The 25,621-nt window shown below is 40.8% G+C and overlaps 1 protein-coding gene and 1 long non-coding RNA gene across 10 annotated transcripts in view; one reads left to right on the top strand and one right to left on the bottom strand.

Moving 5' to 3' along the window:
• ICOS (inducible T cell costimulator) overlaps window positions 1–19,861 on the bottom strand; it is a 114,503-nt gene extending 94,642 nt beyond the window's left edge. For 2 of the 9 annotated variants that reach the window (XR_008712087.1, XR_008712088.1), the window contains exons 1-2: window positions 19,439–19,840; window positions 10,581–10,720 (exon numbers count right to left, since the gene is read on the bottom strand). Coding sequence is in view for 4 of the 9 variants with exons in the window: in XM_055573187.1 (XP_055429162.1) it covers window positions 2,864–2,921 (58 nt within the window). In the remaining 5 variants the exon portion in view is untranslated. Of the gene's footprint in view, window positions 1–2,863; window positions 3,003–6,392; window positions 6,413–10,580; window positions 10,721–11,985; window positions 12,049–19,438 lie in introns of those variants that run through there. The other 7 variants (XM_055573187.1, XM_055573188.1, XM_055573186.1 and 4 more) reach the window with 7 other exon arrangements.
• LOC129646663 (uncharacterized) lies at window positions 18,277–22,573 on the top strand. The gene is made up of 3 exons (XR_008712090.1): window positions 18,277–19,110; window positions 20,481–20,554; window positions 20,702–22,573. It is a non-coding gene; the product is annotated as an uncharacterized LOC129646663 (long non-coding RNA).
• The last annotated feature ends 3,048 nt before the right edge of the window (window positions 22,574–25,621 follow it).

The raw sequence follows: 25,621 nt of genomic DNA, 5'->3' as shown, positions 1-25,621 counted from the left end.
GCACATTTATTAAACACCACCTGATCTTGCCCATTCACACTTCACTGCTTTCAAAGTGGTCTTTCCAAAACCAGAATTCATCAGATCACCCACATGGTCTCCATTGCCCATAAGTTCTGGAAAGAACGTCTTCTAAATGTAGAAAGAAGGTCCCACTTTTCCCAAATGCTTCTACAACAAAGAACCTCCTATTGTTCCAGAATCATTAAAAGATGATTTTGTTAAATTTTACATTGAGATCTATAGAAGACTGAGAATCACCAAGATTTCTTTCCCTCTTAATTCACCAAATAACAAAACTGGTAATTTCTCTTATTTGAGATTCATGTTATTTCTCCACTACTTCAACATGGTACAGAAAGGTAGTGGATATTGGAATCAGATGTATTTGAATTCTAATCTTGGTTCTGCCACTAAATACTAGGTAACCAAACACTTAGCCTTTCCTGAGATTCTTCAAACATTATCTAAGAATGCCTACCTCTTCGAGGGATGAGAAAGCCTACCTAGTTGGGAGGATTAAAAATATGCCAAAGGAAGGGAGCTGCAAGAACTTAGTTGACTTCAGTTTTGGTCTTTACTTTGCATTTAGAGTCTTTAAAACAGTAGTTGCTGAATAAATGGATTGTGATGATACTTTGAATATGATGACCTAAATGGGAAGGAAATCCAAAAACAGAGGGAGAGGATATATGCATACATGTAGCTGATTCACTTTGCTGTGCAGCCGAAATGAACACAACATTGTAAAGCCACTATACTCCAACAAGAATTAACTGTAAGAAAAGCATAGAGATTGCCTTAAATTAGGAGCATAGATGCTCAAGTTCATTTAATAAGGAATGCCTTACCAATGATAAATCCCTGAACCAGCTGAATCAATTATATAAATTAAAGGAGCAAAATACAGCTAGAAAAAAAAATTGTTAAGCAGTTTACTATCTCCATCTAGCCATTCATGCTCCAATTTTGCCACCAAATAGGAAAACAGCTTGTCGTGTGGCGTGGTTTTCTGCGTGATGAGAGGGAATGTTGATTTGATTCCATCAAAATTTAAAATATATATCATTCCAGAAGTACAATGTATTAATCAGCTTAGTCTGACAACTGGAAATAATTCCACCTAGGCTGGATCGATCCTTCCACGGTGGTAACACCACTGTTAATTTGAATCTCCTGAGCATAATATCACCACAAGTGCCCAGTCGGGTTTGGCGTACTGGGACACTTTCTAACAGTACAAACAACCCCTTCAATGACTTGAACCAAAGTTCTTGGGAGAAAATCCACAATCCCTCATGTGGCACATAAGGTCTGAATAGTCTAGCTTCTGCTTTCCCTTCCAGCCTCATCTTGCACCATCACCAACTCTTTCCCTCTCTGTCCTCAGGCACATCCATCTTCTTCCTGCTTTCTGACTTACTTCATTCCTTCCTGACACAGGACCTTTGCACTTACTCTTCTCATGATATGAAATGTCCATGATATGAATGTCCCACCATTCTCCCCATTTATTCTTATTTATCCTGCAAATCTCAGCTCAAGGACCACTTAAAAGACTTGAATGAACCCCACCCACTACCTGCACCTCCATATCCACCCAGTCTACACAAGTTTTTTTGTTACATCCCCTGATAGAACTGAGTTCTGTCTGTAATTGTCATTTCATTCACAAAATTATCTGATTTGCCTCTCTCCAGCCTTTCAGTTAGTTTCATGAGAGCAGGGACTAACCTGGTTTTGCTCACCATTATACACACAGAGGCCAGCACAGGACTGCCTACATGGCAAGTTCTTGGTGCTGAATGAATGAATGCATGAGTGAATGAATGAATGAATATCGATCCCCGTGCTATTCCCTGTTGCTTGTGCAGCTAAAGGATTTCACTGGCTGTAGAAAAGGTATAGTGGCCCCAAACTACCCTTGGGACCTATAAATAATTCCTCATTCCTCTTAAGAGCTTTGGAGCCACCATGAGCCACCACAAGCTCAAATATTTGATTAATACACTTTTTTTTTTCTTTGAAGATAAAAATAAAGTCTGCTTTTGGTACCACTGCAAAACTTATTTCTAAATAAGAGTATACCAACCAAAGTTCTGCCTGCACTTTTAGTGTTAGTAAAACTTCCCAAAGTAATATAATTTCACTTTGTTTTTTCCCAACCTTGGGAACATGGCCCAGACTTAAAGATAAAACGAAAATAATTGAAAACATACCCAGTAAGAAGTAGAAGAAACACATATTAATTTCATCGTTGGTAGCATTATTTAAAATATTCAAATAGAGTCTGATATACACCATATAAGAGAAAGAATTGAGGACTTCAGAATGATTTTTTTTTTAGTGTCTTCAGAGGCTAAGGACTGTTTTACATTGTCCACTGATCCTTGGCCTTTCACAAGGACCTTGACATTAGTGCTAAAAAATCCCTGTGGCAGCCAGGGCATTTCTGACAAAAGACCACCCAGATAAGATTAAAATAAAACTCCTTCTTTTCAAAGCCCTTCCATTTTATTTTCTCCCAGCCAAATGCCAGGCCTACTTAATTTTCATTCTGTTGACACAAGTCATTTTGCCTTTCATCTTCCTCTGAGAACAGTAAGCCACTCTTCTATTTTATCCACTATAAGTTAACTTCAAGCAGGTAATGTAAAATTTTAATGATCTGATGAGACATTTTTCATCTTAAAACAGTGACATAAATGCTGTTAGCCATGACCTTGGGCTCTTCTGTAATTGTTCTTACTTTCTAAAAAACAAACAAAAACTTTCTATTTGGTGCCTAACTTTTCCACCTTTGATTTTTCTTAATGTTCACTTGAATTATAACTTAATAATGCATATTCAATAAGTCACTTACCTGCTAGAATTTCAACTTGGATGCAGAAGAGAAAGAAATACCAGAGGTCTGACTTCATGTTTGCCAGAAGCAAATGCAGTTTTCTCCTTCAGTGTTTAAGCCTGACAGTGAATTCACGTCCTTAACTGTTTTCTATTTGCTGGAAAGGAAGTGGGTTTGGTGGGGGTTGATGTCGTGTCACACTTACCATCAAGGCAAGGAGGTGTCTCTGAAGTGATGTCAATGTCAGTGGCATTATTGCTCATGGAGGTTAAGTTTAATTCATGGATTATTATAATTTGTTATATTTATTTATTTGGCTGCACAGGATCTTAGTTTCAGCATATAAGATCTAGTTCCCTGACCAGGGATTGAACCTGGGTACCTCCTATATTAGCAGCATGGCTTCTTAGCCACTGGACCACCTGAGAAGCCCCTTACTCCATGGATTACTGATGATTTGGAAGACAAAGGAAAACTTCACCCTCATTTCAATTGCAAGAAAACAAATGAAAGAGACAACACCTGCTCTTTTTAGAACCAACCTATTCCCTCTGAATGAATAGTTGTTGGGTATAGCATGACCTAAAATTAACCATATGATAAATAGCATGTATTTTGATGCATTTCTATCTTATGCTATTTGCTCCAGAGATAGAAAGCCTTTGAAGTAGGACAAGAAATACATAAAATTACTACAGAACTTTGGGCTTCCTTGGTTGCTCAATGGCAAAGAATCCTCCTGCAATGCAGGAGACATGGGTTCAGTCTCTGGGTCAAGAAGATTCCCTGGAGGAGGGCATGGCAACCCATTCCAGTATTCTTGCCTGGAGAATCCCATGGACAGAGGAGCCTGGTGGGCTACAGTCCACAGGGTCACAAGGAGTCAGACATGACTGAGCGACTAAGCACACATGCATGCACTACAGAACTTTAAATAATGATATCTGAAGGAGCAGCAACACAGAAGTCTAAGAAAGAATTTTTTTATGGCATTCATTGTAGATGGTAATTTTCCAAGTGATAGAGTCAGTTTTAATCTAACTTAAACCTTGCCTCTTGATGAAAGTGAAAGAGGAGAGTGAAAAAGTTGGCTTAAAGCTCAACATTCAGAAAACTAAGATCATGGCATCTGGTCCCATCACTTCATGGGAAATAGATGGGGAAACAGTGGAAACAGTGTCAGACTTTATTTTTGGGGGCTCCAAAATCACTGCAGATGGTGACTGCAGCCATGAAATTAAAAGACGCTTTCTCCTTGGAAGGAAAGTTATGACCAACCTAGATAGCCTATTCAAAAGCAGACACATTACTTTGCCAACAAAAGTCCATCTAGTCAAGGCTATGGTTTTTCCAGTGGTCATGTATGGATGTGAGAGTTGGACTGTGAAGAAAGCTGAGCGCCAAAGAATTGATGCTTTTGAACTGTGGTGTTGGAGAAGACTCTTGAGAGTCCCTTGGACTGCAAGGAGATCCAACCAGTCCATCCTAAAGGAGCTCAGTCCTGGGTGTTCACTGGAAGGACTGATGTTAAGCTGAAACTCCAGTACTTTGGCCACCTCATGTGAAGAGTTGACTCATTGGAAAAGACTCTGATGCTGGGAGGGATTGGGGGCAGGAGGAGAAGGGGACGACAGAGGATGAGATGGCTGGATGGCATCACCGACTCGATGGGTGTGAGTTTGGATGAACTCCGGGAGCTGGTGATGGACAGGGAGGCCTGGCGTGCCGCGATTCATGGGGTCGCAAAGAGTCGGACACGACTGAGCGACTGAACTGAACTGAACTGAAACCTTGTTTTGCAGAATATAGCAGAGTCTGTGCTAAGCCACTTCAGTTGTGTCTGACTCTTTGTGTTCCTTTGGACCGTAGCCTGTCAGGATCCCCGGTCCATGGGATTCTCCAGGCAAGATTACTGGAGTGGGTTGCCATGCTCTTCTCCAGGGGATCTTCTCAACCCAGGGATCAAACTCACATCTTTTATGTCTCCTGCATTGGCAGGTGGGTTCTTTATCACTAGTGCCACCTGGGAAGCCCCAGCAGAGTCTGTAGAGAAAAGGGATTCTGAATCTATGGCTTCAGATGAAGGCAAGAAAGCTGAAGAGCCTTCCCATAGTGTCTCTCTGTGCAAGGAGATAGAGTAGACAACAGTAATAATAATATAAAGAATTATGTTTATATGTATATAAATATTTATATGAAATGTGCCATGTGCTCTGTCACGTCCAGCTCTTTGTGACCCAAGGACTGGAGCCTGCCAGGCTCCTCTGTCCATGGGATTTTCCAGGCAAGAATTCTGTAATGGATTGCCTTTACCTCCTCCAGGGGCCTCTCCGACCCAGGGATCAAACCTGCATCTCTCTAGTCTCCTGCATTGTAGGTGGACTCTTTACCTGCCGAGTCATCCAGGAAACCCCTTTGTCTGAAACAATGCATGTTAATGCAAAACATATAAAATTAAATGTAAAATGATATGTATTTAATATGCATAAAATATGTAAATACAGCTAATATTATGTTTTTTCACATTTATTTATGTGGATTATTTGCTATATATTTATATAATGTTTTACACATGTATTAATTCATTTAATCCTCTTAACCATCCGATTAGATGGGGACTACTATTTGGAGAAGGAAATGGCAATCCACTCCAGTACTATTGCCTGGAAAATCCCATGGACAGAGGACCCTGGTAGGCTACAGTCCGTGGGGTCGCAAACAGTCGGACACAACTTCACATTCACATTCACATTCACACTAATCCTCCCATTGTACAGATGAAGAAAACTGAGACACAGAGTGGTAAAATACCTGGCCCAAGTCATTTAGTTAGTAAGTGGCAGTGCTAGGATTTGGAGCTTGTGGCTCCAGAATTCTCACTCTTAACCAAGCAGGTGAACCCAGTCATGCCAAGGCCTACCAAGCTTATCAGTCAGAGGTCTGAACCAGCTTCCAGAATGCTGGATTCAGGCTGGGTTTCTAGGGAGTAACAGGGCAGGATCAACCCTCAGTCTACAGAGTTGACACCCAAGTGAGGTGCTGGAATCCGCTGGGCAGGGCAACAAAGGGGTCAATCCAAATGTCCAGGCTCTGAAGCAGAATCCAGGATAGACTATAAGAAAGCAATTAAGGATACTGGACCAGAGTCAAGGGGTTCTAAAGGTAAGGTAGGAGGCTGTTCCTATAGTGATTTCCAAGCTGCTGAGGCTTCCCAGATACCTTTTTCAGGGCCCCTGAGCCTCCATAGTGGGTATGAAAGATGCTATTTGAAGCTGATTAGCACCAACGGGGCCACAGGTATCTTGGGAATCTGCTACCCCTGTTTCCTTCCTTTCCCTTCTCTCTATCCCAGACAGCATTGCGGGCAGATTCTTCACTGTCTGAGCCACAGAGCAAGACCACAACTAAGTTAGAAAAAGTCAGTTATTCTTCCCCGCTGTCTCTGAGGGCAAGGACTCCAGTACAATGTCAGTGGGACTCTTGATGCTGTCAGGGACAGACAGAAAGGAAAGGAAGGAGATACGGTTTACTGGGGCTTCGCAGGTAGCACAGTGGTAAAGAATCCTCCTGTCAATGCAGAGAACACAAAAGACACAGGTTTGATTCCTGGGTTGGGACGATCCCCTGGGAAACGGAATGGCAACCCACTCCAGTAATCTTCCCTGGAGGATTCCATGGACGGAGAAGCTTGGTGGGCTATATATAGTCCATGGGGTCGCACAGAGTTGGATGCTGCTGCTACTGCTGCTAAGTCGCTTCAGTCGTGTCTGACTCTTAGCGACGCCATAGACGGCAGCCCACCAGGCTCCGCCATCCCTGGGATTCTCCAGGCAAGAACACCGGAGTGGGCTGCCATTTCCTTCTCCAATGCATGAAAGTGAAAGTGAAGTCGCTCAGTTGTGTCCGACTCTTAGCGACCCCATGGACTGCAGCCCACCAGGCTCCTCTGTCCATGGGATTTTCCAGGCAAGAGTACTGGAGTCGGGTGCCATTGCCTTCTCCGACAGAGTTGGATAGGACTGAGCAACTAACACTTTCACTTTCTTTTCCAACCTAGTTGTGGCCTTGCTCTGGAACTAAGAATGGAGAGACTTTACTTCATTTGATAAAAGCTGCTACAAATTCGAGAGCTCAGCTGCAGTTGCACAGAGGAAAATGGGGGTGGGGGATCTGATAACGAACATTTATTGAATAGCTGGGGATTCCCAGGTGGCTCAGTGGTAAAGAATCTGTCTGCCAATACAGGAGATGTAGGAGACATGAGTTCGATCCCTAGGTTGGGAAGATCCCCTGGAGAAGCAAATGGCAACCCACTCCAGTATTCTTGCCTGGAGAATCTCCTGGACAGAGGAGGCTGGCAGGCTACAGTCCATGGGGTCACAAAGAGTCGGACATGATTGAACATGTGCACAAATAGCAAGTATTCAGTTCATTGGGTTCAAAAGGTTCATTGGGTTTTTGCGTAAAATCTTATGGGAAACCCCCAAATGAATCTTTTAGCCAATCCAATGCTATGTACCAGACACTGTGTGCCACATGAATTATCTCACAACCATTCTCTAAAGTATATCTCATTATTATTCCCATTTCCCAGATAAGGAAACTGAGATTTAGAAAGATTAAATAAGTAGTCCAGGATCACACAGCTGATAAGTAATAGAGTCAGGTCAAACACAGACAACAAAATTCTGAATTCTATACTCTTAATTACCACAATAGGCTCACATGCTGGTCTTCATTTATCTGGCCAGAAATTACTGGTAACATGAATTTTTGGCCTCAGATTTTGGTGGAAGAAAGACACTTAGGTCCTTGATGAAGTTCCCAAATATCTGAATGCAAAAGAGATTTCCTATAAAAATTGAGATGCAATGTTTCTATCTCAAGGGGAGAAAAGTTACCCAAACTATGGTTGGGTTCTGCTTTAGTTCAACTGAATATACATGTTTTCATTTGATAGGAATCTGTTTGCTTTTTCCCAACCAAAAGACTTCTCTGTTTTAAGATTCTTGGTTGAAACTGAGCTTGAAGCAAAGCAGGCGCTGCATCAACAATGTAGACGGTACTCATATCAAAGACCCCTCCAAGGGCTCTTTCCCTCACCTCCTCATCTCAAAAAATCTCAGTTCAGAAAATAATTACTTGTGGTTTTAATTATTCAGAACTACTTTTCAAGTGCCTGGAAAACAAACTGGGCAGAAATTTCCATTCACCCCACAGGAAGCACTCTTTGTTTGCTTTTACTTTTTTCACTTTTTCATTCCATGACTTAAGAGGGTTTTGATTTGTGTGTGCAGATGCCTAGCATGCGGGTGGGAATGGAAAGTCTGTTACATTAAAGGTGCCGTGTTTATTATTACTTGCCTTGCGAGCACTGGGGTTGGGGAGACTATGTGCTTGCTTGTTTGAAGTTCTGCAGGTGAATACCTTTCTTTTGCTTTGCTTGAAACTTATTGAAAGCAACAATCACAGGTGTAAGACAGCCCACACACCAAGGCCAGTGAATCCGAACAGTGGGGCTGAAAAGGACCCCCAAACTATCTCTGCTTCATTTGAGCTTGGCTTGCTCATCTGAAACAGAAAAGCACTGGAACAGAAGCATTCTTCCTAATCGAAATTATTTCTCCTCCTGTGTCTCCATTTGTTGGGCAACGCCATCGTACAGTCAGCTGGGAACCTGCATGTCAGCCCTCTCTGCTCCACTATTTCACCAACGAGCCCTGTTATTCTACTTTCTTGCTCTCTTCCACATTGTTCTTCCTCCTCTCTTGTCTCCAGCATCTCTCTCTGGATCTTTCTGTCCCACTCTTGCCTGGTTTCAATCTGTCTCCACACTATACCCAGAGTAAGCCATCTTTGTAAAATGTAAATCTGATACAGCTGCTTCCCTGATTCTCACTCCCCCCAGCCTCCTGCCAGCCTTAGATAAGGCCCAGACTCCTTACAAGACCCTTTACAACAGGGTTCCAGTGCAGCGCCATCTCTTGCCACATGTCTTCTTTCTTCCTCCTGCACTCAGTGCTTCAGCCACATTGAATGGCATATCATTCTCCAAGTTCCCCAGCAAACTCTTTCTCCAACCACCAGGAGCCTCTTCTTGTCCTCACTTCCTTCGTTCCCACCCCAGCCTCCCTTCTTCTGCCAAAATCCTACCAAACTTCAAGTCTTTGCTTACATGTCCATCAATTTATCAAAGAAGCCTTTCCTGACCCATTTACTCCATAGTTAGAGGCCACTGGGTGGCTTTTCTGCATCTGCCTAAATTCCCTCTGTATCCCTCATCCCAAGACTCATTACACAAGTGTGGTGGCCTGTTTGCTTCCCTGCTGGACTGTGAGCAGCATCAGAGCAAGGACGGAAGATACACTGTCTTCAGCCATATCCTCATGGTCTCACACAGTGCCTGGAGCTGACTAGATGCTCCATAACTATTTATTGAATGGGTGAGAGTTTGAAGAATCCTCGACTTTTGAAGAAACTATATTACCTCAGGAACCATCAGCAATACTGCTCTTAGAATGATTATCTGAGAGCAGGAAGTTAGCAAGATGTGTTTGTATTTCACATTGAAATTAACTCAGTCATATAATAATCATCTTGATTTATCTCTTTTAACTGATCATTTGTCCATCCCTAATCATTAAACAAATAAACATTCCATTTTAATAGCAAAATAATAGTTTCTCATTTAAAAGTTACTAATTCATCCCTAAAGCCCTGAAAACTAAAAGTATATTTCAGTTAGTGGTGAAAAAAATCAGTGTAAGATGTGACTATGAAAGTGAAAGTCACTCAGCCATATCCAACTCTAGTGAAAGTGAAAGTCACTCAGCCATGTCCAACTCTTTGCACCCTATGGATTATACAGTCCATGGAATTCTCCAGGCCAGAATACTGGATTGGGTAGCCTTTCCCTTCTCCAGGGTATTTTCCCAACCCAGGGATTGAACCCAGGTCTCCCCCATTGCAAGCGGATTCTTTACCAGCTGAGCCACAAGGCAAGCCCAAGATGTGACTATAATGTGAAATAATTAATATTTTTGACAACAAAAAAAAAACCCCACTTAGTCACTTTGGCCTCCATTCTGATAATGGTGCCATTGTCCCAAACATCACAAAGCACTTCTCTAGATCCCATTTCCTCCAGAATCTCCAGCTTATATTTCTCTCAGTCCCACCTTTCACTCTTGGGTGGCCTTCTATAGCTCCTTCCCTTCTGTTTATAAGTGTGCTAGAATCGCTTCAACCATTAACATATATGTGCATATTTCTTCTGACCATACAGCCCCAGCCATTGACTTCTCTCTCTTCTTTCTTAGTAAAAAGACCTCACTCAGACTCACTCAGTCCCTGTCCTTCACTAATTCCTAGATTTTCCTCAATCCACTGTTTGTTGGTTTCTGTCTCTATCATGTCATTGGAACTGCTGTCCCTAAGCCTACCCATGACCTCCACATTGCCGGCTCCAAACAGCACTCTCCCTCCTTCCTTTCCTTGACCTCTCTGAATCATTTGATGCTATACTTACTTTGTGTTGATGTTACACTTACTTTATGTTGAAAATGGTACCACCTGGTCCTGATGGAATTATCAGAACTAAAAGTATTCTGATATATTCTGTGTTGAATCAGGTCTAACTCTCAGAAGGAAACTTTTACCTTCCTAATTTCAAACAGGTCATCACAGCCTATCTGTGGTCTGCCTCAAAGTGATTGGTCAGATCATTGCTCCTTACTTTTTAACTTCCATCTCTCAGACCCTTTTTTCCAGTGCCAGTCCTTCTAATTCCTCTTTCCTTCTCAATGTTGATGTTGATGTTGACAGTCCCCAGAATTTGAGCTTCATCCTCTGCTGTCTTCATTCTAAATACTCCACCTAAGTGACCAAGCAGATAATGTCACTGTTAATTTAAAAATTAAATGGGCTAACATACCAGCACCATTTTTCTTGTGTGACTTTTTTTCTTTGAGTGGCTTGACACAATAGAAACTTATTGGCTTCCAGTTACAGAGGCTAAGAGTCTAAAATCATGGTGTCAGCAAGGCCATGCTCCCTCTGAGGCTCTGAGTAGAACCTTTCTTTGCCTCTTCCTGGCTTCTGGCAGTTGCATGTATCCTTGGTGTTCTTGACTCACAGTTCCATCACCCCTGTCTCTGCCCCTTGTCCTCACATGGCTAGCATTGTTGAAAGGAGTACATCATCTTTCCTGAAAGACTGAAATTCAAAAGATTTGCAAGCTCATGTGTATACAAGGAGGCCAGCAGATAAAAGAAATGAATGAAGTGGGCCTGGTAGAAGGCAATAGGGAGTGATGGAAACTGGGGGACACAGGAGAGGACATGGGAGAAGCAGCCAATCAGATCCATTGCTACAAGGAAATACAACTCCAGTAGCCATATCTTCTGCTTTTTTCCAAATACATGTATGAAACTCCAGTCTTTGTGGGAAACGTCCCAATTTTAAAATTTTGCAACTTATTCAAAAAATTTAAAATCCATTATCAGTGAGCACTCTGGGGGCAGGGTGAGGGGGCAAACAATACGTATCAGAAGATCCAGTTTGGTTTAACTCCTCCTCTAAAGGATAACACTCAGTTCACACTACAAACCCAGGCATACCAAGTCAGAAGACTTGTTCTAGACCTGGATGTGTCACTCAATAACTATGTGGCCCTGAGCAACAGGCCTAATCTTTTTTAACACAAGTTTACTAATTTATAACCTCAGAGGATTCTTGTGAGAAAAAGATAATGGATATAAATGCTCTTAAGAACTGTTGCTGCTGCTACTGTTACATGATACCAAAAAATCTAGTTATTATAATTTTTAAATTGCATAACTTTTTCCTAAGTGTTTGATATTTTTAAAATATATCATATTTCGACTCATCTTGAATTCTTATACATAGGATCTGGATTGTTGACCCTCTTTCAAAAAAATAAATAGCATGATTGACCTTCTTTGAATGGCTAATTCAGAGTAAGATTTTAATAACCTCTTCCCAGTAATTTATATATTTTTAGAATATTAAAGTATAAGCTTACAAAATTCATTCCATTTCAAAACGGTTCTTTTTTTTTTTTCCTTGTAAGCACCTTGAGAGCTTTCTTTGTAAGCACCAGGTCTTCCCTGGAGGCTCACCTGGTAAAGAATCCACCTGCAATGCGGGAGACCTGGCTCCGATCCCTGGGTTGGGAAAATAACCTGGAGAAGGGAAAGGTTATCACTCCAGTATTCTGGCCTGGAGAATTCCATGGACTGTATAGTCCATGGGGTCACAAGGAGTCCGACTCAACTGAGTGACTTTCACTTTCACTTAAGGGCAAAGGTCACCTCTTCTCCAGTTTCTATTTAAAACCTAAATACCCTTCACACAAGGGGCTCAGCTAAGCCAGAATACAACATTGGAGCTTGATATTAACGGACACTACAAAGAAGTCAAATTACATTAGTTTTCCTTGGTTGGGCTTTGTGTGAATGGATGACACCTACTGGTATAAACTGAAAATTTGCTTTTTCTTTTTAAGAACTAAAATAAATGTTCACCATTTAAGCCAAAATGAAGAAAAGAAATGAAAAGAAAACTACATCCATTAGAGTTCAACACTTTCAAAATGTAATTACCAGAAGTACAAGTCAAGGATTCCATAGAATCATGAGAAAATGTTTTTAGAGTAAGTGAAAAAAGCAAGATATATGTATTACAGGAGTACAAAGTTAATGTTTACATTTTTATATAAAAATTTACAAAGAAATAAATAAAAACTATACATTAAAAGTTGAAAGGATAGGCACTAGAATGTTAATTTGCTTGTATTAAAAATGATTAGTTTTCCTTTGTGTTTTTCTGCACTTTTGCAAATTTCTCCTATGACCATATATCATTCACATAACAGGAATAAACAAGCACAGTGTGTGTGTATATATGTGTGCGTGTGTATGTGTATAATTGTTTCTTTCCTAAAAGTTTTATGAAATTACTTCATGTATGAGAAAACAGAATGCCTAAGACAAAAAGGATTAAAGTGATTAAAAAGCTTAATAAAAAGCTGTAAATGTTGGCCAGGCAAGGCCTCTGATTTGTTTCTTTTTTTAAAATATCCCAAGTGATTTTCCAAGTGAAGCTGAGGGTCATTGTCAAATTTTTACAAGTTCTCCCTGTCTAACCTTCCCACCTCTCAAATTCCTTTGGAATTTTGACTTCATACAGGATTGGGTATTCAGACTTCCGTGTTCCTCATTCTGAGCTTGGGAGCATCCTATAGCCTAGCAACTCAAAGCTTTCATAAACCATTTTATTTTAAAAGTCAAAAGAAAGTTTGACAGATATAAAACTAATCCCAAATTTCTTATCAATATTCATCTTTATTTCTTAATTTACTGTTTCATGTTTTGAGTAGACCTCGGTGACTATAAGAAATTAATTTGTGACAAGAGTTTTCCCCATTCTTAAGAGTTGAACTACTTGAGAAGAGGGGCAAAGATATTGCAAAGGCTAGTTGGGTCAACAGAAAATTAAAAGAGCAACAATAACTAAGATAGGCAAATGAGTAGCTGTTTTGGACTCAGGATAAATCAAGAAAAATCAGAGATGGCAAAAAACGTTTGATGGATAAGATAAAGTGAATACCTTGATGATTAAAGTAGGTAAAGGAGATGATAAGAGACAGAAAATATGTTAATTCACATTTGTATGGTACAGTTTGCATGCAAGGTAAGTCACTTCACTTGTATCTGACTCTCTGCGACCCTATGGACTGCAGCCCGCCAGCCTCCGTCCATGAGATTCTCCAGGCAAGAATACTAGAGTGGGTTGCCATGACCTCATCCAGGGGATCTTACCAACCCAGGGATTGAACCTGTGTCTCTTATGTCTACTGCATTGGCAGGCGAGTTCTTTACCACTAGTGCCACCTGGGAAGCCCAATATTGATACCTACACACGCTTTATATGTTAAAAACCAATGACTTGCTGAGAATAGTCGTTATCATTCCCGTGTTGTAGGAATGGAAACCTGAGTCTCAGAGAAGTTAAATGCTTTGTCCAAATTCTCTAAGCCAGAGTCAAAACCCAAGTCATATAATTAATCATATAATTAGATTAGTGTTCTTGTGTTTAGAAAGAAAGAGAGAAACAAAAGTATAGGCCTTACAGAAGATTATTCTGGAATCTTCATTCTATTTCAGTCTCTCAGACTTTATGTTTTCTGATGCCTAAGGAATGCAGTTATAAATAATCTTGGTCTCAGCCTCATCTCACAAGAGTTAGTCACTCAGTCGTGTCCGACTCTTTGTGACCCCAGGGCTGTAGCCTGCCAGACTCCTCTGTCCATGGAATTCTCCAGGCCAGAATACTGGAGTGGGGAGTCATTCCCTTCTCAGAGTATCTTCCTGACCCAGGGATCAAATCCAGGTCTCCTGCATTGCAGGCAGATTCTTTACTGTCTGAGCCACCAGACCCCCACAAAACCACTGGTTATTTGCCAGATTATAGATTCACTGGCATGTCCAGACGTATTTGATGTTACCTTCTCATAAGCAATTTGATGTAAAAATAAAAGCAAAGTTTTGATGGGTGGTTATAAAGCCATAAAAATTAATGTTACATTTTATTATCAAAACTCCCAACTTAAATTATTAGAATTGTGTCATGACAGTTACACTAGGTTTATTACCCAGACACTGTGAACCTAGCCTGAACCCTCCCTCAGCCAGAAGATGAGCAGTTTCCTCAAATGGCACACTGAATCAAAATCTTCAGGAAGCAGGGGTGAGGACTATGAGGAAGTTGTCAGAGTGATACTCAAGTTCATCCAAAAGAAGAAATGTTTTTAGACTAGACCTGCCATATATTAAAACATACTATTAAGTTATAACAATTAGATCATTTTATACTGGCACAGGTACAAAGGTAGACAATTCAATGGAAAAGAGTACATATCCAGAACTAGGCACTTGTGAATATAAAAATTTAATACATATTTTAAAGCAGAAAAAGTGCTGAATTAAGAGACAAACAAATTATAAATAATTCATAGAAGTTCTATTTTTATTCTTTAAAAAACATTAACTTGAGCAAGACTATCTTAGCATGAGGAAAAGAAAACATATGTACACAATGTTAGAAGAAAAGGCAGAGATGAGATTTTTTTTTAATTTTAAAGAAAATTCATCTAAGACATGTACCTTTTTAAAATATGGTTCAAATGGCCAATTTTCTGGGATTCAGGAAATTGGAACAAATAGAAAACTGAATAGATTTTTAAACTTGGAAGAAAATGAAAATGAAACCAGGGGACTAGCCTGTACAAAAGGGCCGAACCCCATCTGTTGTACAAGCAAGTTGTTCAATGACTTTAAAAAAGTAGATAACGCTCAAGCTCTGGACCACTAGAGATACAGACTGAAGATTTTCAGTTTATTTTGTGAAACTGAGATAATGCTGGTAACAAAATCAACTCAAACAAGGTCCACAGACCAAATCTCATTTATGAGTATCGATACAAATGCTCCAAGCTAAATACTAAAAAAAATCTAACCCAGTGGTTTATTAAAGGAATAACTCACCAATTGGGATTTACTCCCTAAATGCAAGAATTTCTTAATATTAAGAAATCTAAATCTCATTAACTAAAAGGGGGGACATATACAATCATCCCAATAGATGCTGTAAAGAACTTCAATGGTCATGTTTTTAAAAAGAAAAATCTGTTATTAAAGCAAAACTAGAAGGATGCTTCTTAACCAGATGAAAAGTTTCTACCTCATATCACTAGACATTATCATCTTAATTACAAAAAAGCTGAAGGAATTTCCTAAAGTTTGGAGGAAAGCAATATGCCCATGGGTTTTCAATGTTCAGTAAGACATTTGAAAGAAACAAGTGCTATATATTTTTTAAAAGAGGAGAAACAATCATCAGATATATGTTCAATATAATTGATTACTAAGAAAATCCAAGAGAATAAACTATAAAGGTGTTATGATTAATAAGAAAGTTTAGTAAGGCAGCCAAGAACAAAATGAACAAAGAAAAACATATAGCTTTCTATATGTTATGAGAAAAAAACGAATGTTTGAAAACTTCAAGGGAAAAATAACAATAAGTACATACAGTCTATATCAAGAAAGCTATGAAACTTACTAAAACATAACAAAACATTTGAATAAATGGAACAGCACACAATCCTTCTGACTGGGAAGACTCAATGTGATAAAAATAGGAATTCCCTCCGAATTAATTTATTGTTGTTGTTCAGTCACTAAGTTGTGTCCAGTTCTTTGTGACCCCATGGACTACAGCACACCAGGCTTCCCTGTCCTTTGCTATCTCCCAGAGTTTGCTCAAACTCATGTCCACTCAGTTGGTGATGCCATCCAACCATCTCATCCTCTGTCATCCCCTTCTCCTCCTGCCTTCAATCTTTCCCAGCATCAGGGTCTTTTCCAATTTGTCAGTTCTTTTACTAGTAAGCAAAGAAAAACAAGATACATGAAACCATGACATACTCTTTTGTTCTATCCAGTAGTACAAAATACTTTCAAAAAGTATTTAAATAATTTTTAAAAGATATGAGTAATATGTTGAAGGTACTAAATAAAATCTAATGTTCAGTTTTGGTAAGAAAATGGGCACTTTTTCCACAGCTGGTGGAAGTGAGCATTGACACAACCTTCTGAAGGGCAATTTGATCATAAAAATCAGGTCTTAAAGTGCATCGCACAATCCCATGGCTCAACCAGCATCTTTCCAGGAAGCCTCCTCTTCCATTTTATGAGACCTTTCCCAACAGGTCAGGACCCTCAAGTGAAGCTACAGTGGACTCCAGATCCATATACAGATGTGCATCTACATTATAAATTATGTCTTCATAGCCATGTATCAATATAGTCAGCCAAATGATTGGATGAATTTTATTCTTTAATTATTTAGTGTTGGGTGGAAAAATCCTGAACAATAATGTGGCACAATATATACCTACTTCATCTTTGAAAATCTGCTCTGGAAATAACCTTGGAAACACATTTATGGCCTGAAAGAAGATAATAGCAAAACAAATAGAAAATGTAACAGGAACTATTCTGTGTATCCTTCCCAGACTGAGTGAATGAGGCTCTGGAATACAGTTAATGTAGCTTAAAGATTTATAGGAAACAAGAGCAATTTCTAAGTACACTGTATCGTTCATCACTCCAGTAGCCTTGTTGCTATTCTATTAAAAAAAAAAAAAAAACTAAAAATTATTTGTTACATATTTCTCTGGATGGCCCATAACTGAATTTTGCATTATTTTAGCAAATAAGTGATATTCTTTATAACTGATAGGTGACATCTATTCTCAAGAAAAAAGTGCCAGCTCGCAGCCTGTAAAATATCTTATTTTTCTGCTAACAAACATATTTTCAACGATGCTAATCTACCCACGCCTGCAGTGCAACGTGGAATTGAATCCATGCCACTTGATGATAAACAAGATGTGTAGAACTCAACGTAAACAAATATGTTTGCCAGGAATTTCCATTATAAGTGACAGAAACTCAAACTGACTTAACAAAAGGAATTGTGGCTTATATGAAAATTATAAGCCATAATGAAACTAAAACTAAGTTCAAGGGAACTTTAGGTACAGCTAGATCCAAGAATCTATCTTTATTTGTATCCCCTTTCTGCTGTTTCCTGTGTTGGCTTCACTATGAAGGAGTTATTCCAAGGAACACTGAGCTTACAAACCTGTGTTTGTAAACCTTGCAAACCTGACAGCTTATAAAGGTTGTATTGTACTAGCAGAAGCCCTACATCTTATGCATGAGGCTGTTATGGAACACAAGAATGTTTTTGACATAATCCCTTTAGCAAAGGAGATGCAGAGCTCTGTTTGGCTAAGCTTAGTCATGTGCCTATTCCTGGAGCCCAGGGACAAGGTCAGCCCCATCCCCACCACTTAAACCGAGAGTTAGGGAAAAATAGCCCCTGGAAAAGGCAATGGCACCCCACTCCAGTACTCTTGCCTAGAAAATCCATGGACGGAGGAGCCTGGTAGGCTGCAGTCCATGGGGTCGCTAAGAGTCGGGCACGACTGAGCGACTTCACTTTCACTCTTCACTTCCATGCATTGGAGAAGGAAATGGCAACCCACTCCAATGTTCTTGCCTGGAGAATCCCAGGGACAGAGAAGCCTAGTGGGCTTCTGTCTATGGGGTCGCACAGAGTCGGACACGACTGAAGCGACTTAGCAGCAGCAGCAGCCCCTAAAGGCTCATCACAAGGGCTTCCCTTGTGGCTCAGCTGGTAAAGAATCCGCCTGCAATGCGGGAGACCTGGGTTCGATCCCTGGATTGGGAAGATGCCCTGGAGAAGGGATAAGCTACCCGCTCCAGTATTCTGGCCTGGAGAATTCCATGGACTGTATAGTCCATGGGGTTGCAGAGTTGGACACGACTGAGTGACTTTCACTTTCACTTTCAAAGGCAAATCAAGGTACTGTTAGCAGGAAAGAGGAAAAGGAATGTAGGTCAGATAAAAACAGCTGAAGTCTGCTCAGACACAAACAGGAACATTCTTCCTACATCTTGATGCTGGGAATAAAGTAAATGCCCAAGACACAGTATGAAAACTCACTGTGGTGGGATATATGACAAAACTTTTAGACTAAATAATTGACAGTGATTAAGAGAAGCTTTTTCTTAAGTCATTTCATCAGTCAAAATAGAGAAGGAGAAAAATGGGGGTGTAGGATTAGCACTCATCCTTTGACTGTTCCGAGGCCTTGAATAGTTTGCCTCGTGTGTGTGTGTGCTCAACCGTTTCAGTTGTGTCCGACTCTTTGCAACTCTATGGACTATAGCCCATCAGGCTGTTTGTCCATGGGATTCCCCAGGCAAGAACACTGGAGTGGGTTACCATGCCCTCCTCCGGGGATCTTCCCGACCTAGGGATTGAACCCATGTCTCCTGAATTTCAGGTGGATTCTTTACCACTGAACCACCAGGAAAGTCCCAGTTACTTCATATGCAATAAGAAATGAAACATGTGGAGTGAGAATGACCTTTTTCACCCTGCTCTGAACTTTGGGAGGCCGACCCTACAGACCACATCAACTTCCTCAACTTCTGGCTTCCAATTGCTTGCAGCTGGGGGTAACAGGAGGGTGGGAGGAAAGTGAAGCTTAGTACTTATTCCCTAGACTACCTCCCTTCAAACCCATAGCTTCTGTCTGGGAGCCCTCCCACAGCTACCCCTGGCTACCCTAGCTCTGCTGGGTTCTGGTGAGCACTCCTTCCCCTTGACCTTCAGATCTAGAGGTGGTAATGGCTTCCTGCTGTTGCTTGCCCTGGGATATTTCTCCATCTCTAATGGTTTTCTTTAACCCTGCTTACACCTTTGCAAATAGTCTCTTTATTAAACTTTCCTCAATTACTCTTGCTTGAGTTCATTGCCTATTTCCCTTGTGTGTCTGTTGGGGGATTTGGTGGGGTGGGGTGATGCCCCCATTGATCTGAAAACCAATCTTGTAAAGAGATGAATTTAGTAGGTGCCTCACTACCTATTGTTATTTCGGGGTGAGACAAGGAAAAAAAAATCTCACAAACTCACCACACACACAGCTGTTGATGTACTCATTGACGGGTGAATTTCCTTTAAGTGGAGACAAAGCCTTTCATTACACTATCTGGAGATGACATACCATGCAAATTGCTCTGAGTTAAAATTGCTTCATTATATCAGATTCTTTCTTCAGAGATAGTATAGCATTAAATGAAGGGAGATAGAACAGTGAGGCAGAAAGTCTGATTAGTATAAACAAGATGATGACAACATAGTGGAGAAAGGACTCAAGAATAAAAAGACTGTGGGTATACCAAAGACAGACTTCTCCAACTTGTAATTTATAAAGCTAGCTCTAAAGCTAAGCGTCTCTTCTCTACTACCTCCCAACACTTCGGAACAAGACTGTATTTGGAGACAGGGCTTTTAAAGAGGTAGTTAAGGTAAACTGAGGTCAAATGGGTGGGCCCTAATCCAGTATAACCAGCATCCTTATAAGAAGAGGAGATTAGAGCACAGAGTAAAGAACCTGTGAAGACACAGAGGAAAAAACAGCCATCTATAAGCCAAGGAGAGAAACCTGGAGCAGATTCCTCCTTCATAGCCTTCAGATCAATCCAATTCTGCCAACACCTTAATCTTATACTTCTAGCCTCCAGAATTGTGAGAAATTTCTATTGCTTAAGCCACTCAATCTATGGCACTTTGTTATAGCAGCCCTAGCAAACTAACACACTCACCTCCAAGACTCCTAAAGTAAAGATTTCTAGGGAAAAAAGTCTCCTCCATCAGACCAAGAAAACCAAATCAATCCATTATGCTAGTATAATGAAGCTGAAATTTATATATATATAAATCCTCAGGTGACTTAGCCATTTTCTTGCCTATCTAACCATTAATATATGCCACCAGATCCATCATTTGGGGCAACAGAATTGTCAGTGCATTTATTTGTCAGATGTTTTGGGGAATTAGACAATGGTTGGACTACCGCCCATCCTACCAAATGTTGGGATAAACCTCCACTTCTAAGCGAGGACTTGGCATGCTAGGACTTAATGTGTTATCTCTTCTCCCACAATGATATTAGACAAAAATATTTCGGATAAAGATGTGTGGAAATTCGATTGATATGAAGAGTAAGAAATAAAAGATTAAAATAAGGTAAGAGCACTGTATTGCGAGATCAGTTCCCTACCCAACCCACTAGGTGTTGCTCCTCCAACAAAGTATATTTATAATGCTTTTTCTAAGACTGCTGGGTCTCCTTGAGGCCATACCTTGACCTATCCCTACCCCATTACTTTACAGGATATGCTTGCTAAGGATTAGTAATCTATTTATCAGGGTGTCCCTGGTGGCTCAGCTGTTAAAGAATTTACCTGCAATGCTGGAGACCTGGGTTCAACCCCTGGGCTGGGAAGATATCCTGGAGAAGAGAACGGCTACCCACTTCGGTATTCTGGACTGGAGAATTCCATGGACTGTATAGTCCATGGGGTCGCAAAGAGCTGGACATGACTGAGCGACTTTCACTTATTTACTTAGTTGGGTTTGGGCCACTGCCCTACATAAACAACAAAAAGTCTAAACAGCAATGGAGAGCAAAGCTGAGAAAGAGCCCCAGGCAATCACATTTTTTTTTTCTCTCTCTCCATAGGAATAAATACTGCCAGGATGCCCCCTGCTTCTATTGCAATTATTAAGAAGTAATAGAATTCTCTTTTCAAATGTGTGCTCAGAAACCCATCTCATTAGAAATGAATGTAAAAACATTAAGTAGGTTTGGGCCGAGGAAAAACAAACTCAAAGAAAATCAAAACCAAATTGCTGAAATGTTAGAGATCTCAGCGTCAAAAATGGAATGTCATTTGTGACGGAAGCCTTAATAATGGAGTCATTTGTCCTATACCGTCTATTTAGTTTCAAGCTCCAGAGCTGTTCATTTTTATTTAATTTAGTAAGGCTTCCTCTTCTTAACAATAGTTTATATGAGTGAGTTTTTTTATTCCTTCCAAATATATAAAATTCGAATTTCTGTTGAATTCTTAAATGTGATGTTTATTATACCCTGGTGCCCAGGAATTTTTCCAGTGGAATACAACTTGATTTCAAAACAGAAAAACTGGATTTCCTTCACAGATTCTTATTGGCTCCAAACTCTGGAGAAACAGTGTTTAATCCAGAGTGCCTAGGGCCTGGTACAGGGATGAAGAGCTGAGCTTCTGAAGCCAGGTCTTCTGCCTTTGAACTCAAGCTTCCCACCTTAGGTGGGCTTCCCTGATGGCTCAGATGGTAAAAAATCTTCTTGCAGTACAGGAGACCTCAGTTTGATCCCTGGGTCAGGAAGATCCCTGGAAAAGAGAATGGCTACCCACTCCAGGTTTTCCATTCCCTTCTCCAGTGGACCACATTGAATGGACCATCAGAATGTGCTTCACTGGGAAAGGGAATGGCAAACCACTTCAATATTCTTGCCTTGAAAACCTCAGGAACAGTATGAAAAGGCAAAATGATAGGATACTGAAAGAGGAACTCCCCAGGTCAGTAGGTGCCCAATATGCTACTAGAGATCAGTGAAGAAATAACTCCAGAAAGAATGAAGGGATGGAGCCAAAGCAAAAACAATACCCAGCTGTGGACATGACTGGTGATAGAAGCAAGGTCTGATGCTTTAAAGAGCAATATTGCATAGGAACCTGGAATGTCAGGTCCACGAATCAAGGCAAATTGGAAGTGGTCAAACAAGAGATGGCAAAAGTGAACGTCGACATTCTAGGAATCAGTGAACTAAAATGGACTGGAATGGGTGGATTCTAAAAGAGAAGGAATCCCTCAGAAGAAATGGAATAGCCATCATGGTCAAAAAAAGAGTCCGAAATGCAGTACCTGGATGCAATCTCAAAAATGACAGAATGATCTCTGTTCATTTCCAAGGCAAACCATTCAATATCACAGTAATCCAAGTCTACACCCCAACCACTAACACTGAAGAAGCTGAAGTTGAACGGTTCTATGAAGACCTACAAGGTCTTTTAGAACTAACACCCAAAAAAAGATGTCCTTTTCATTATAGGGGACTGGAATGCAAAAGTAGGAAGTCAAGAAACACCTGGAGTAACAGGCAAATTTGGCCTTGGAATATGGAATGAAGCAGGGCAAAGGCTAATAGAGCTTTGCCAAGAGAACACACTGGTCATAGCAAACACCCTCTTCCAACAACACAAGAGAAGACTCTACACATGGACATCACCAAATGGTCAACACCAAAATCAAATTGATTAGATTCTTTGCAGTAAAAGATGGAGAAGTTCTATACAGTCAGCAAAAACAAGACCAGGGGCTGACTGTGGCTCAGATCGTGAACTCCTTATTGCCAAATTCAGACTTACATTGAAGAAAGTAGGGAAAACCACTAGACCAGTCAGGTATGACCTAAATCAAATTCCTTATGATTATACAGTGGAAGTGAGAAATAGATTTAAGGGACTAGATCTGATAGATAGAGTGCCTGATAAACTATGGATGGAGGTTCGTGACACTGTAGAGGAGACAGGGATCAAGACCATCCCCATGGAAAAGAAATGCAAAAAAGCAAAATGGTTGTCTGAGGAGGCCTTATAAATAGCTGTGAAAGAAGAGAAGCGAAAAGCAATGGAGAAAAGGAACAATATAAGCATCTGAATGCAGGGTTCCAAAGATTAGCAAGGAGAGATAAGAAAGGCTTCCTCAGTGATCAGTGCAAAGAAATAGAAGAAAACAACAGAATGGGAAAGACTAGAGATCTCTTCAAGAAAATTAGAGATACAAAGGGAACATTTCATGCAAAGATGGGCTCGATAAAGGACAGAAATGGTATGGACCTAACAGAAGCAGAAGATATTAAGAAGAGGTGGCAAGAATACACAGAAGAACTGTACAAAAAAGAGCTTCACGACCCAGATAATCACAATGGTGTGATCACTCACCTAGAGACAGACATCCTGGAATGTGAAGTCAAGTGGGCCTTAGGAAGCATCACTATGAACAAAGCTAGTGGAGGTGATGGAATTCCAGTTGAGCTGTTTCAAATCCTGGAAGATGATGCTGTGAAAGTGCTGCACTCAATATGCCAGCAAATTTGGAAAACTCAGCAGTGGCCACAGGACTGGAAAAGGTCAGTTTTCATTCTAATCCCAAAGAAAGGCAATGCCAAAGAATACTCACAATACCACACAATTGCACTCATCTCACACGCTAGTAAAGTAATGCTCAAAATTCTCCAAGCCAGGCTTCAGCAATACGTGAACTGTGAACTTCCAGATGTTCAAGCTAGTTTTAGAAAAGGCAGAGATCAAATTGCCAACATCTGCTGGATCATGGAAAAGGCAAGAGAGTTCCAGAAAAACATCTATTTCTGCTTTATTGACTATGCCAAAGCCTTTGACTGTGTGGATCACAATAAACCGTGGAAAATTCTGAAAGAGATGGGCATACCAGACCACCTGACCTGCCTCTTGAGAAACCTGTATGCAGGTCAGGAAGCAACAGTTAAAACTGGACATGGAACACCAGACTGGTTCCAAATAGGAAAAGGAGTACGTCAAGGCTGTATATTGTCACCCTGCTTATTTAACTTATATGCAGAGTACATCATGAGAAACGCTGGGCTGGAAGAAGCACAAGCTGGAATCAAGATTGCTGGGAGAAATATCAATAACCTCAGCTATGCAGATGACACCACCCTTATGGCAGAAAGTGAAGAGGAACTAAAAAACCTCTTGATGAAAGTGAAAGAGGAGAGTGAAAAAGTTGGCTTAAAGCTCAACATTCAGAAAACTAACATTCATGGCATCTGGTCCCATCACTTCATGGGAAATAGATGGGGAAACAGGGGAAACAGTGTCAGACTTTATTTTTGGGGGCTCTAAAATCAATGCAGATGATGATTGAAGCCATGAAATTAAAAGGCACTTACTCCTTGGAAAGAAAGTTATGACCAACCTAGATAGCATATTCAAAAGCAGAGACATTACTTTGCCAACGAAGGTCTGTCTAGTCAAGGCTATGGTTTTTTCCAGTGGTCATGTATGGATGTGAGAGTTGGACTGTGAAGAAAGCTGAGAGCCAAAGAATTGATGCTTTTGAACTGTGGTGTTGAGAAGACTCTTGAGAGTCCCTTGGACTGCAAGGAGATCCAACCAGTCCATTCTACAGGAGATCAGTCCTGGGTGTTCTTTGGAAGGAATGATGCTAAAGCTGAAACTCCAATATTTTGGCCATCTCATGTGAAGAGTTGACTCATTGGAAAAGACTCTGATCCTGAAGGGACTGGAGGCAGGAGGAGAAGGGGACAACAAAGGATGAGATGGCTATATGGCATCACCAACTTGACAGACATGAGTTTGGGTGAACTCTGGGAGTATGTGATAGTCAGGGAGGGCTGTCGTGCTGCGATTCATGGGGTAGCAAAGAGTCGGACACGACTGAGCGACTGCGCTGAACTGAACTGAACCCACTCCCGTATTCTTGCCTGGAGAATGAATCCCAGGGACAGAGGATCCTGGTGGGCTACAGTCCATGGGGTCACAAAGAGTCGGACACAACTGAGTAACTAACACACATGTTCCCACCTTAATAGCTGTAGGCTCAGCAGGCAAGTGCCTAAACTTCTGAGTTCAACTTTCTCATCTGTAAAATGAAAATAATAATAATATCTGCCTCGTTAGTTTGTTCTGTAATTAAATAAATTAACCCAAATAATCTATTTCCACCTATAATGTTTTATTTGTTCAATTTTAGCTGCCGCTGGCGTTTAAAGTCACAGAAACAGCTCGTGATTTCTCACCTATTCGCCACACTGCTCTGCTCAGCCTCCTATTTCAGTCAAATGGCCAATGGAAGGACCAAGGGTATCTGTATGACTTGCACGGTGACCCCGTGGTTAGCTGGTAAACACATCAAGCTGTCTGTGGTCACAGTGGTGAGGCTTTGTGACTCCAGCTTTCTTGGTGGGTTTTGTTTTGAAGATGCAGAGGTTGCTTGCTGCTGCTAAATAACTTCAGTCATGTCCGACTCTGTGCGACCCCATAGACGGCAGCCCACCAGGCTTCCCCGTCCCTGGGATTCTCCAGGCAAGAACACTGGAGTGGGTTGCCAGTTCCTTCTCCAATGCATGAAAGTAAAAAGTGAAAGTGAAGTGGCTCAGTCGTGTCCGACTCTTAGCGACCCCATGGACTGCAGCCTACCAGG

This window comes from Bubalus kerabau, chromosome 3, assembly GCF_029407905.1.
Source record: "Bubalus kerabau isolate K-KA32 ecotype Philippines breed swamp buffalo chromosome 3, PCC_UOA_SB_1v2, whole genome shotgun sequence".
Taxonomy (NCBI): Eukaryota; Metazoa; Chordata; class Mammalia; order Artiodactyla; family Bovidae; genus Bubalus; species Bubalus kerabau.
The sequence above is the reverse complement of the archived record's forward strand: the minus strand, read 5'-3'. Positions and strand labels throughout refer to the sequence as shown.